At 44.7% G+C, this 11,967-nt stretch overlaps 1 protein-coding gene across 1 annotated transcript in view; it reads right to left on the bottom strand.

Moving 5' to 3' along the window:
* Positions 1–937: 937 nt before the first annotated feature.
* The window catches only part of coasy (CoA synthase), a 32,805-nt gene continuing 21,775 nt past the window's right edge, over positions 938–11,967 (bottom strand). The window contains exons 6-10 of the mRNA XM_055656736.1: positions 11,884–11,948; positions 9,191–9,275; positions 6,683–6,780; positions 5,703–5,849; positions 938–1,309 (exon numbers count right to left, since the gene is read on the bottom strand). Of these exons, the coding sequence (XP_055512711.1) occupies positions 1,262–1,309; positions 5,703–5,849; positions 6,683–6,780; positions 9,191–9,275; positions 11,884–11,948 (443 nt within the window). The 3' untranslated portion in view covers positions 938–1,261. The remainder of the gene's footprint in view (positions 1,310–5,702; positions 5,850–6,682; positions 6,781–9,190; positions 9,276–11,883; positions 11,949–11,967) is intronic.

Below are 11,967 nucleotides of genomic sequence, written 5' to 3'. Positions count from 1 at the left end.
TCTTCTTCCTGAGGAGACTGAAGAAGGTCCATCTGTCTCCTCAGATCCTGGTGAACTTCTACCGCTGCACCATCGAGAGCATCCTTACCAACTGCATCACAGTATGGTATGGCAACTGCTCTGTCTCCGACCGGAAGGCATTGCAGAGGGTGGTGAAAATTGCCCAATGCATCACCGGTTCCTCGCTCCCCTCTATTGAGTCTGTCCAAAGCAAGCGTTGTCTACGGAGGGCGCTCAGCATCGCCAAGGACTGCTCTCACCCCAACCATGGACTGTTTACCCTCCTACCATCCGGGAGGCGCTACAGGTCTCTCCGTTGCCGAACCAGCAGGTCGAGGAACAGCTTCTTTCCGGCAGCTGTCACTCTACTCAACAACGTACCTCGGTGACTGCCAATCACCACCCCCCCCCCCCCCGGACACTTATTATTTATTCAAATCGTTTGCTATGTCGCTCTTCCAGGGAGATGCTAAATGCATTTCGTTGTCTCTGTACTGTACACTGACAATGACAATTAAAATTGAATCTGAATCTGAATCTGAATCTTTGACTCTCCTCTGGTCACCTCGCCTGTGGCCGAAGATTTATAGATCTCTGCCAGGTCAGCTAGATAAGAGGTTCGGAGCAGCAAGGGGCTGATCACTTTGTTAAGGGTACAGGCCTCCTAACAGTGGATAGGTGATAGAGTAGATATGTGTACAGAGCACAGAGATATACAAGAGTAATAGGGTTATGTAGGTGATTTCAACTTGCCCCTGTACAAGCTTTGTTGTGAACAATGCTAAGGGGGCTGATTCTACCTGTATGGCATTGTTTGAAGTCTCTCATTACTCGTGATCAACTCCTGCTCCTTTGAATCTCCCCATAATGCCTGATGATTTTAAGATAGCATTGAACGTGATGAATTATTAAATAAAAGATGCCAAAAAACTGAAAGTGCACTGAACGACTAATGTTATAATTGAATAAAGACACAGATAGAGATATTTGGGAGGTATACAAAAGTGCTGGAGAAACTCAGCGGGTGCAGCAGCATCTATGGAGCGAAGGAAATAGGCACCATTTCGGGACAAAACTCTTCTTCAGACTGATTCTTTGCAATGCCTTAATTTGTAGCATTATTATTACCTGCGATGCAGTGTGGTTTGAACAATGCATTTAATATCAGGATGTACAGTCTAATAGACAATCTTCTGTGAATTACTGAAAAACCTTCTTCCAATTAAAAAAAGAGCAAATGAGACTGTGGATTTGGAAGATATCAACAAGTAGGTCTACGCTTCTGAAGGAGCTGCCATGCCTTCTGGATCTGGAAATACAAAAGAGGTAATGAATAATGTTAATCTCAAAGGCGACAATTTTTCAAGTCATCGTTGTACTGTTGACCAATATTCACTCCCAGTTGGGACCTTGTTTCATTCTTCCATTTCCATAAAATCATGAGAGACCCCTTCCATCTCTGCAATGGACTGTTCCAGCTACTACAGTCAAGCAAACGCCTCCGTTGCCATGCTGTGAGAACGGAGAGGTTGAGAAGGAGTTTCTTCCCAGAGGCCATTAGGACTGTAAACCAGGGACTAACTTTACTGAACCACTCTACTGCTTTTTTAAAAAGTGCTATTTTTTTTCCCTTTTTCCTTCGGCCCACAATATTTAATATGTAAAATAATATGTGATTCTGTTCCATTCAGTTTGTAGTTTGTTTGGTTGTTTGTCTTTTTGCACAAAGTCCGCGAGCATTGTCACTTTTCATTTCACTGCACATCTTGTATGTGACGAATAAACTTGACTTGACATGACTTGACATTTCTGCAGTCATTGCCACTTTCCACACCAGTGCTTCCAAAAAGGATTTAGATAGGCAATAAGGAAAAACTAAAGATAGGCACAAAAAGCTGGAGCATCACAGTGGGACAGGCAGCATCTCTAAAGAGAAGGAATGGGTCGAGCCCCTTCTTCAGACTAGTCATGGGACAGGGAAATTAGAGATATAGACAATGATGTAGAGCAGGGGTTTAAACCTTTTTCGTCCCGTTTACCCCAGGCAACTTTAATCACACATAACAATGTGGTTTCACTTATTTATGAACAACTAATGATGAACTGTTACCGATGTACCAGAACCAAACAGTCAGTCAATGAGAAAGAATATGTACAAATCCAGAATCAACAAATTTACCCCCTGGATAAATGTACCCCAGGTCGGAAACCCTTGATGTCAAGAGATATAGAACAACGAATGAAAGATATGCAAAAATGTAAGGATGCTAAAGCAAACAGGCCATTGTTTGCTGTTAGTTGGGTGAGAGCGAGAAGCTGGTGCGACTTGGTTGGGGGAGGGATGGAGAGAGAAAGAGAATGCCGGGATTACTTGGTTAGTGAAATCAATATTCAATCCACTAGGCTTGATGCTTGCCCAATTTGCATTTAGCCCCATTCTGACCAAAGAACTTATAGCGAAGCAAGATGGGTTACTCTCACGCAAAAGTGTAGTACGCTCATGGGCGGATTCATGGGTGATTTTATGACTCATTTTAGCAACCTGAGCCCCCGCCATCTTGTTCCGCCATCTTGCTCAGCCATCTCGCTTCCGGCCAAAGATTGGATCCGCAGCGGGGAGAAGGGGTGCGGGGTCCGGGGCAGCAGGGAGGGAGTGTGGGGTCCGGGGCAGCGTGGAGAGGGAGTGTGGGGGCCGGGGCAGCGAGGAGAGGGAGTGTGGGGTCCGGGGCAGAGGGAGTGTGAGTGTAGGGTCCGGGGCAGCGAGGAGAGGGAGTGTGGGGTCCGGGGAGGGAGAGGGGGAGTGGGGCAGCGAGGAGAGGGGTGGGGTCCGGGGCAGCGAGGAGGGAGGGAGAGGGTGGGGTCCGGGGCAGCTGGAGAGGGAGTGTGGGGTCCGGGGCAGCGGGGAGAGGGAGTGTGGGGTCCGGGGCAGCAGCGAGGAGAGGGAGGGAGTGTGTCCGGGGGTCCGGAGCAGCGAGGAGAGGGAGTGTGGGGTCCGGGGGGCAGCGGGAGAGGGAGTGTGGGGTCCGGGGCAGCGAGGAGTGTAGGGTCCGGGGCAGCGAGGAGAGGAGTGTGGGGTCCGGGGCAGCGGGAGAGCGAGGGAGGGGGTGCGCGGCCCGGGGGGCAGCGAGGAGAGGGAGTGTGGGGTCTGGGGCAGCGAGGAGAAGGAGTGTGGGGTCCGGGGCAGCGGGAGAGGGAGTGTGGGGCCCGGGGCAGCGGGAGAGGGAGGGCGGAGCAGCGGGGCGAGGGGCGTAGGAGGGGCGGAGACATTGTAGTGTGGGGGCAGGCGAGGGAGTGCCGGGGGGGGGGATAAGGCCTAGTGTGTGTGAAGTTGCGGGGAGGTTTACAATGTTTCTTATTTACAATGTTTCTTATTTAATGTCCCTTGTCTAGTCTGAAATAAAGTTCATTATTGGATCAGAAGAAATATAATTGTGTGTGTTATATACATTTATATAATTTTCATGTATGTGTGTTTATAAACATTTTATTCTTTAACAAGAATTAACAGAATTATGAACTAACAGAATTATGAATCTAACCCTATATCACACACAAAAAGTCCCCCCCTGTCAATCACCCTGCGAGTCGGGTCGGTTCCGGTTACTACAAAATCAACTCAAACACTGCTTGTGAGCCATTTAAAAAGAAATGATTTAAAAAACATTAAAAAAGGCAATTACCTGAGTCAAATTTTATTCTTGACAAGAAGTTTGAACTGACAGATTTATGAATCTAACCCACACAAACTGTTGCCCCGCAATATTGATTACAGTGCGAGTTGGGTCGGGTCAGATAGGCTCAGGTTACTAAAATGGGCGGGGAAAAATGCCCAGGATCCCCTACATAGCGTACTACACCTCAGCCCATTGCATTTAGCAGGAGTAGCCTATCTTGCTCCGCTATAAGATCTTTGATTCTGACATTGGAGGAGACTTAGGACAGAAAGGTTGGTGTGGGAATGGGAAGAAGAATTAAAGTGTTTAGCAACCGCGAGATCAGGGAGGTCAAGGCGGCTGAGCGAAGGTGTTCTGCGAAATGATCGGCCAGTCAACGTTTGATCTCACTGATATAAAAGAGTCCACATCTTGAACAACGGATACAGTAGATGAGGTTGAGGGAGGTGCAAGTGAACCTCCGCCTAACCGGAAAGGACTATCGGCGTTCCTGGACAGAGTCGAGGGAGGAGGTAAAACGACAGGTGTTATATCTCCTGTGGTTGCAGAGGAAGGTACCTGGGGAGTGGGTGGGAAGGGATGAGTTAACCATGGAGTTGCGGTGGAGGTGGTCTCTGCGGAAAGGGGTGGAGATGGAAAGATGTGACTCGTGGTGGGATCCCATAGGAGGTGGCGAAAATGTCAGAGGTGTTGCATTTTGGGACATCTAACAAGGGCAGGACCTACACAGTACATGGCAGGCCTCTGGGTAGTGTTGTAGAGCAGAGGGATCTAGGAGTACAAGTGCATGTTTCCTTGAAGGATGAGTCGCAGGTAGATAAGGTGGACAAAAAGGCTTTTGGCACATTGGCCTTCATCAGTCAGTATTGAGTATAGAACTCTGGAGGTCATGTTACAGTTTACTAAGACGTCGATGAAACCGCATTTAGAGTATTGTGTTCAGTTCTGGGCACCATGCGACTAGTGCAGCTGGGACATGTTGGCTGGTGTCGGCAAGTTGGGCCAAAGGGCATGTTTCCACACTGCATCACTCTATGACTCTAATATATGTTGTATGCAACGGCTGATGGGGTGGAAGGCAAGGACTAGGGGGACTCTGTCTCTGTTGCGACTAGGGGGAGAGGGAGTAAGGGCAGAGCTGCTGGGTACCGAGGATTCACGAGTGAGGGCCTCATCTATGATGGGAGAGGGGAACTCCCGTTCCCTAAAGAATGAGGGCATCTTGGATGTCTGATTTGGAACACCTCATCTTGGGCACTGATGCGGCGTAGATGGAGGAATTGGGAGTAGGGGATAGAGTGTTTGCAGGAAGCAGGATGGGAAGAAGTGTAGTCTAGATAGTTGTGGGAATTAGTGTGTTTTGTGATAAGGTGGATGTAGAGATGTTATACAGCATGGAAACAGGCCCTTTGGCCCAATTTGCCCACGTTGAATTAGGAAAGAGATTAATGTTTTTTTCCCCTCAAAGGATAACAAGTCTTTGGAACTCTCTTCCTCAGAGGAAACAGAATGTTAAATTACTTTTAAGGCAGATGCAAGAATCTTAGTAAGTGAAAGGGTGGGTTTGCCAGGGATGGCTGGGAGTATGGAGATGTCAGCCATGGATAAATATTGATGGACCGGTCAGGTGGATAAAAAGTGGCAAATTGAATTCAATCTATACAGAGGGGAGGTTTTGTATTTGAATTTGGAAAACAAGGCACGGAATACACAATAAATGATGTGATTCTGATGTGCAGCAAGATCTTGGATTAAAGAGATGAGGATTTGTTTCTCATCCAAAGAATAGTAGGGATTGACACATTCTGAACCTCTCATCACAGTAAGAAAATTAAACAAAGGAGGCACAAAAAAGGCTCTGATACACTTTCAGTCTCGGCTTCTTGTATTTGAATTTGTATCTTGTACATTGAGTACATTTCTTCAAGCTTGCAGCTAAGATGCTTGTTACATGGAATAGATAGATATCTGAAAATATATCAGCATCTGAAAATAAGCACATAGCTACATATGAAATAATGCACTAACCTGCTCCTCTGTGAACTGTGGCTCCCACTGGGTACAAAGCACAACATTGGCATGGTGTACCCGCTGGGCATTGGTCCATTGGTTTGCAAGCCGCTTCTTTGCATCTTCTTCATTAATGTTGTCTCTTTCCATAATTCTCTTGAGTGCCTAGGATACAGGAAAAAACAGATTTCTTCTTTGGAGCTAACAAAACCAAGCTTCAGAAACATGACAAAAACACAGGATACCTAACATTGTAAGCGAGTTAGAGAGGGATTTTCCCCAATTCCGAAAAAACGCTGTCAACCACAAATGTTTTTCTTTCCACAGATGCTATTGATTTGCAGAATGTTTTCAGCATTTTCTGTTTATACTAAGGACCAAGGCAGATGGAATAATGGTACCAGCAGAAAGGTGGTGATTAGGGCTGCCCCCTTCCTCCACCGATTGCTCCCACTATCCTGACCCAAAATGTCCATGTTCTCCAGAGACGCTGCTTGACCTGCTGAGTTATAGTCATACAGCATGGAAACAGGCCCTTCAGCCCAACTTGCCCATGTCAATCAAGATGCCTCATCTACATTAGTCCCACCTGCTTGTCCCTCTAAAACTTTCTCATCCATGTACCTGTCAAAATGTTCTATTCGATTTTTAATGTTGTTATAGTTCCTCCTCTAGCAGCACATTCAATATACACACACCTCTGAGAACAAGTTGTCCTTCAGGTTCCTATTAAATCTTTCCCCCCTCACATTAAAGCTGGGTGAAAGACTGCATTCACCCCATCTATCCCCCTCATGATTTTATACACCTTTATTAGATCATCTGCAGGGGATAAAGTCAGAGTCTCCCTATAGCTCAGGCCCTCAATTCCTGGCAACATCCATGTAAATCTTCTGTACACTCTTTCCAACTTTACTCCAGCACTTTGTGTTCTTTTCCTAAACCAGCATCTGCAGTTCCTAATGTTTACATAATAGACGGACATAAATACAACGTACCTCATCCTCTGGAACAATAATTACCCAAACCTCATGAACCATATCCATCCAGCCAGCTTCCAGCAAGAGTGCAGCATCCAGCACACATACAGATTTACCTGACAAGAAAGTAATGAAATATTGAAGGAATTCATACTTAGATTGTAAATAAACGCAGTGGTGTAATCCACAAATGATAAAAATGAAAATATGTACCTTATCTAAAATTCACTTTTCAGTAAGGGATAAATATATTTTCCAATATGGGAGGAAATCATTGCTCTTTCAATCAACAGGTGATGACTGATCAAACTTCACTGCATCCGCGGACAAACAGAATTATCATTCTGGATTTTACAGTCTTTGGAAGGAGTAGGATGGGGACCCACAGCCCCGTTTATATCAACAGGTCGATGATTGAATGGGTCAAGAGCTTCAAATTCCTGGGCGTGCACATCTCTGAAGATCTTTCCTAGTCCGAGAACACTAATGCAATTATCAAGAAAGCTCATCAGCGCCTCTACTTCCTGAGAAGATTACGGAGAGTCGGTTTGTCAAGGAGGACTCTCTCTAACTTCTACATGTGCACAGTAGAGAGCATGCTGACCGTTGCATCGTGGCTTGGTTCGGCAACTTGAGCGCCCTGGAGAGGAAAAGACTACAAAAAGTAGTAACTCCATCATCGGCTCTGACCTTCCTTCCATCGAGGGGATTTATCGCAGTCGCTGCCTCAAAAAGGCTGGCAGTATCATCAAAGACCCACACCATCCTGGCCACACACTCATCTCCCTGCTACCTTCAGGTAGAAGGTACAGGAGCCTGAAGACTGCAACAACCAGGTTCAGGAATAGCTACTTCCCCACAGCCATCAGGCTATTAAACCTAGCTCGGACAAAACTCTGATTATTAATAACCCATTATCTGTTATTTGCACTTTATCAGTTTATTTATTCATGTGTGTATATATTTATATCATGGTATATGGACACACTGATCTGTTTTGTAGTAAATGCCTACTATGTTCTGTGTGCTGAAGCAAAGCAAGATTTTCATTGTCCTATCAGGGACACATGACAATAAACTCACTTGAACTAAAATACGTTCCTCCGGAAAAAAACAGATTTATTGGAAATTGCAGCAGGAATGAATGACTATAGAAACATAGAAAATAGGCGTAGGAGTAGGGCATTTGACCCTTCGAACCCAATATGATCATGGCTGACTATCCAAAATCAGTACCCCGTTCCTGCTTGCTCCCCATATCCCTTGATTCAGTTAGCCCTAAGAGCTCTATCTAACTCTCTCTCTCTCGAATACTACTACTTCCTGCCTGCTGGCTGCGTGCGATGCTGCAAGTTCACTTTCCTTTTCTCAGCTGCTTGCTGCCGTTCTCCACCAACTTAATCAATGTGCTTTCTGCAAATGTACTGACAATTTGGGATAAATGTCCAAATCTGAACCTAACATTTTAAATTTGAGTTTTTATTAAACAGTTCCACAGCAAGTTCATTGTTGTGATATTTTACAATACAATTGCATAATCATAATCACACTAAATCTGGGTACAGTATAATAGCCCAATGCAATAAAAACCCCTGATATCAAGAACATGTACAGAGATGAAAATCGAATGCCTGAATATACAATATGTGAAATAAATGAGCCACTGATTCATAGCACCAGTGAGCTGGGCTTGATCTGTCCTGGGAACTGTGTGTGTGGAGTTTGCATGATCTCCCTGTGATTGTGTGGGTTTCCTCCGGTGCTGAAGCTTTCTCTGACAACCCAAAGACATGTGGATCAGACCAACATAAGGCACAGAGTCTTTAGGGATCATATACCAGGGTGGGCATTTAGGTGTTAAGAATGAGTTTAGAATTTGCGATGCTATGTTACCGTTGTGCAAGACATTGGTGAGGCTGCATTTGGATTATTGTGTTCAGTTTGGGTCGTTCTGCTATGGAAAGGATATTAAGCTGGAAACATCGCAGATCAGCTTTACGAGGATGTTGCCAGGATTTGAGGGCCTGAGTTATATGGAGTGTTTGGGCAAACTTGGATGATATTCCTTGGAGGGCAGGAGAATGAAGAGTGATCTTATAGAGGTATATAAGATAATGAGAGGAATGGATAGGGTGAATGTACAGTCTTTTACCCAGAGAAGCAGACAACATAGGTTTAAGGTGTGAGTGGAAATATTTAATAGTGTGTGGGTGTATGGAATGAGCTGCCAGTGGAGATAGTTGAGGGAGGTATTATAACAACAACAAAAAGACATTTGGACATACTCATAGATTGGAAAGATTAAGGGGGATATGGGCCAAACACGAGCAGGCTGGGACTGGGATAGGGCATCCCGGTCGGCATGGGCAAGATGGGTTGAAAAGCCTGTTTCCGTGAAGTATGACTATGGATTAATTGGTCATTCTAAATTTCCTCAAATGTGTGAGTGAGTGAGTGAGTGGTAGAATCTGGGGAGAATAACAATATGGGGTTTCAGCATCACCACCTTACATCCTTAGCACTTACCCTCTGCACCAGCCTTGCTGATCATCTGCTTTATGAGAATTGCAGTCTCTGGCCACACAATGCTTGTTAAACATTTTAGTTTCTCCTTAAAGAAAACAAATAGGTAGCCATTATGGAAAAGCTTCTTAAGGAAATTTAAGGCGCGCTGTCATGATACCTGGTAATATTAAAAAAAATGTTTATAGTAATTGAATAACCTGGCAGTTGGGTAGGACTCGAAGCAGTAGTGGGGCAGATGATTCCGCAGGGGTCGGTGCTGGGGCCGCTACTCTGCCCATTGTATCTTAATGATTTGGACGAGGGGATTGAATACTTTGTGGCCAAGTTTGCGGATGATACGAAAATAGGTTGAGGGGCAGGTAGTGTGGAGAAGGCAGGGACTGTTAGGAGAGTGGACAGAGAAGTGCAGATGGAATATAATGCAGCAAAGTGTGGAGTCGTGCATTTTGTCAGTAAGCATAAAGGCGTGGACTATTTTCTAATTGGGGAGAGAACCCAGAAATCGGAGGTGCAAAGGGACTTGGAATGCTGGTGCAGGATTCCCAAAAAGTTAATCTGCAAGTCGAATCGGTAGTAAAGAAAGCAAACACAATGCTAATATTTATTTCAAGAGGGCATGAATACAAAAACAGGGATGAAATGCTGAGGCTCTATAAGATGCTTGGCAGGCCGCATTTGGAATATTGTGAGCAGTTTTTGGCATCATTTCCGAGGAAGGATGTGCTGGCTTTGGAGAGGGTCCAGAGGAGGTTTACACGAATGATCCCAGGAATGAGTGGGTTAACATATGATGAGCGTTTGTCGGCACTGGACCTGTACTCGCTGGAGTTTAGAAGGATGAGGAGGTACCTCATCGAAACATATAGAATAGTGAAAGGCTTAGATAGAGTGGATGTGGATGTTTCCACTAGTGGAAGAGTTTAGGACTAGAGGTCATAGCCTCATAATTAAAGGACGTTACTTCAGGAAGTAGTTGAAGATAAATTTCTTTAGTCAGAGAGTGGTGAATCTGTAGAATTCTTTGCCACAGAAGGCTGGGGAGGCCAATGGATATTTTTAAGACAGATAGATAGGTCTTGGGTTATGGGGAGAAGGCAGGAGAATGGGGTTAGGAGGGAGAGAATGGCCTAATTCTGCTTCTATCACATAACCTTATGAGAAGGCCGAGGCAAATATAGATGTTAGGGATAGTAACTTCAGTGTTCAGGACAGGCAGGAACACGGTAGGTATCAAGACTGGTGGTTCAAACTGCATCAAAGGTGTGGCAGCCTGGGCTAATGGACTGGGGCATGGATCGGTACATGGGACATGGATATTCTAGAAACATGGCTGAGGGAGGGAGGGAGGTACAGGGGTGGCAACCTGATGTTCTGGGGTATAGATGGGTGTATGAGAGGAGGTGAAGTTGTGTTTTTTATTAGGGATATCATCAGGGCAGTACTTAGAGAGGATATTTCCTGGGGAATCGTCCAGTGAGGCTAAATGGGTGGAACTGAGAAATATGAAGAGTGATCACGTTGAAGGGATTGCATTATAGAACCCCAATAGGCAGCAGAAGTTAGTGGAACAAATATGCAGGGAGATCACAAGTAGCTACAAGAATAATAGGGCTGTAACAGTAAGGTTTTTAACTGTCCAAATATCGACTGGCACAGTCAGAGTTTGAAGGACTTTGATGCATTGGAATTTGTTAAATGTGTTCTGGAAAATGTTCTCAATCTATATGTAGACAGCCTCCTATTCAGCTCTTCTAGGGAAACATGGCAACTGAAATGCAGTGGGGAGTGCTCTGGGACCAGTGACCAGAAGTTCTATTTGTTTTTAAATAACTATGGAAAAGAATTGGATTACTCCTCAAGCAAAAACCCTAAATAGGGGTAAGGCCAATTTTGATGGAACTTTCAAAAGTTGATTTTTAGTTTCATTTAGAGATACAGCATGGAAAAAGGCCCTTCAGCCCACGGAGTCTGCACCGACCATCAATCTCCCATACACTAATTCGATCCTACACATTAGGGTCAATTTACAAAAGCCAATTAACCTACACAAAGTGCTGGAGTCACTCAGCGGGTCAGGCAGTATCTCTTGAGAAAAAGGATGGGTGACATTCGGGTCGGGACCCTTCTTCAGACTGAGCATTGGGGGTGAAAGTTGGCAACAAGTGTGTACTTGTAAACATCCTTAAGGTTCCCACATGGCATCATTATCAACATTGAGCCACATAAGGACCTAAAGGAATAGGGAGAAGAAAAGGCAAAACAAATTTTGGGCATCATTTTAGAGCTAACTGACACAAATGTTGATGTGATCAAAATTGGTTATATGCAAGGGGACAAACTGGAGAAGCACAAAGGACCCAGAGGGTTTGAGGCTGTATGAGATTTGAAAATATGGAAGGCTGATGAAATAGAAAATATGGATAAGAATTTCAATGCCAAGATTGTATACAACTGCACCAGTGCAGAAAGCACAGAGTTTAAGTGCACATGATAAAGATAAATGTAAGCGTTGTGGATAACCTCGTCAATGGAAGCTAGAAGATGGAATTGGATTGAATAGCATTTGAATTGTCAAATCTTCAGATGGCAAATGCTACATAAAGAGGCACTGGCAAAAATGCTAATAGGTAGAAGCTGCAAGATTCGACCAATGAAGATGAATATCAAATTTAGAAAATTCGCAAAGTACTTACAACATCTCCAAAGACTATCTTTTCCAAAGCAGAACGATTGATTGTTCCATCTTTCAATAGAATGTCTGCAATAAGAAAACCCAC

This window comes from Leucoraja erinacea, chromosome 27 (assembly GCF_028641065.1).
Source record: "Leucoraja erinacea ecotype New England chromosome 27, Leri_hhj_1, whole genome shotgun sequence".
Taxonomy (NCBI): Eukaryota; Metazoa; Chordata; class Chondrichthyes; order Rajiformes; family Rajidae; genus Leucoraja; species Leucoraja erinaceus.
The sequence above is the reverse complement of the archived record's forward strand: the minus strand, read 5'-3'. Positions and strand labels throughout refer to the sequence as shown.